The sequence below is a fragment of the Mus caroli genome, chromosome 10 (assembly GCF_900094665.2).
Source record: "Mus caroli chromosome 10, CAROLI_EIJ_v1.1, whole genome shotgun sequence".
Taxonomy (NCBI): domain Eukaryota; kingdom Metazoa; phylum Chordata; class Mammalia; order Rodentia; family Muridae; genus Mus; species Mus caroli.
In genome coordinates, this window is record NC_034579.1 from 86809061 (window position 1) to 86810220 (window position 1160).

At 51.4% G+C, this 1160-nt stretch overlaps 1 protein-coding gene across 1 annotated transcript in view; it reads right to left on the reverse strand.

Moving 5' to 3' along the window:
• Positions 1–956, reverse strand: part of Cfap54 (cilia and flagella associated protein 54) — a 284397-nt gene extending 283441 nt beyond the window's left edge. Inside the window, exon 1 of the mRNA XM_021174289.2 lies at positions 590–956. Coding sequence (XP_021029948.1) covers positions 590–921 — 332 coding nt within the window. The 5' untranslated portion in view covers positions 922–956. The remainder of the gene's footprint in view (positions 1–589) is intronic.
• Between the last annotated feature and the right edge of the window lie 204 nt (positions 957–1160).

A 1160-nucleotide genomic window follows, 5' to 3' on the forward strand; every position in this document is an offset into this window, starting at 1 on the left:
AAAAAAAAAAGTTATTTGCCTGTATTCTTTGCTGCTTCCCTATGTCTTGAAACTACTCATTTTGGAAAGCATTAGACCAGAAAAGATGGCAACATGAACAAAACCAAATCTTAGGAACTGGTAGTTTTCAGCTCACAGAAATAAGTTGGAAAAACAAACAAAAAACCCAATCAGACACTCACAAAGAGCCACCAAGTCAGGGGGAAAAGAAGTTTCTATAATCCCAACGAAATATAAAGAGAATAAAATGTACATGTTCACAATATGACAGACTTGGTTGAGACCTAAATTCAAGGACCTGAGCAACTGCCTCAGAGTTGGTTTTAAGTCTACTTTTGTCCTGCTTTGCGACCCATGAGTGAGCCAAGAGAGGCCATGGGAACGCTGAGACCAAACCCAGAGTTAGGAAACACTTCTGTGCAGATTTTTATTTTGACCTGAGAAGGAAGACATGAAACGTGTAGGGGGAACTAAGGGCTGTAAGAGCTGGGAATGGCCACAGCTCAGCTTGTCTCCAGGGCCCCACCCCTGTCGTGGTCCAACCAATGGCATCTCCAGACGCCCTCCCCAGCACCCTGCCTCAGCTTACCACCTCCGATGGAATTCGTACTTCTGCTCCTCTGAGGTGGCTAGAGCCTTCTTCTTCTTCATAAAGCCCAACAGCTCCCGGATCTCCTTTTCGCAAGAGGCCAGGAGTGGGTTTTTACTGTCCAGGGGCCCGTAGAAGGCGGCAGAGGGCAGCGAGTCCTCGGAGTGGGTACATTGCGGCGGGTCGGTCGAGCTCGACTTGGACTCACTGGGCGACTTGAGAACCGCGGTAGAGGTCGGCGGCGGCGTTGGGGGCAGATGCACCGGCGACACCGATGTCTCGGAGTCTGGGGACTCCTCAGAAGAGCTGGAGGAGCTTCTGGAGGACGCCATGTCTATCAGAGTTCAGCAGGCTAGAGGCTGGTGGACACGCGGTTGCCAAGCAACGATCTCGCAGCAACGAAGCCACCTGCACGCTCTCCGGAAGCACAGCGGCCCCTAGAGGGCGAGGAAAGTACAAACAGCCTGGAAAGGCAGGATGCTCTGAATGGCTGGCTATGTGTGTAACCCACTCTGGCCTCAGACTCACTATCCTCCAGCCTCAGTGTCTTGAGTACTGGGATTACAGACAT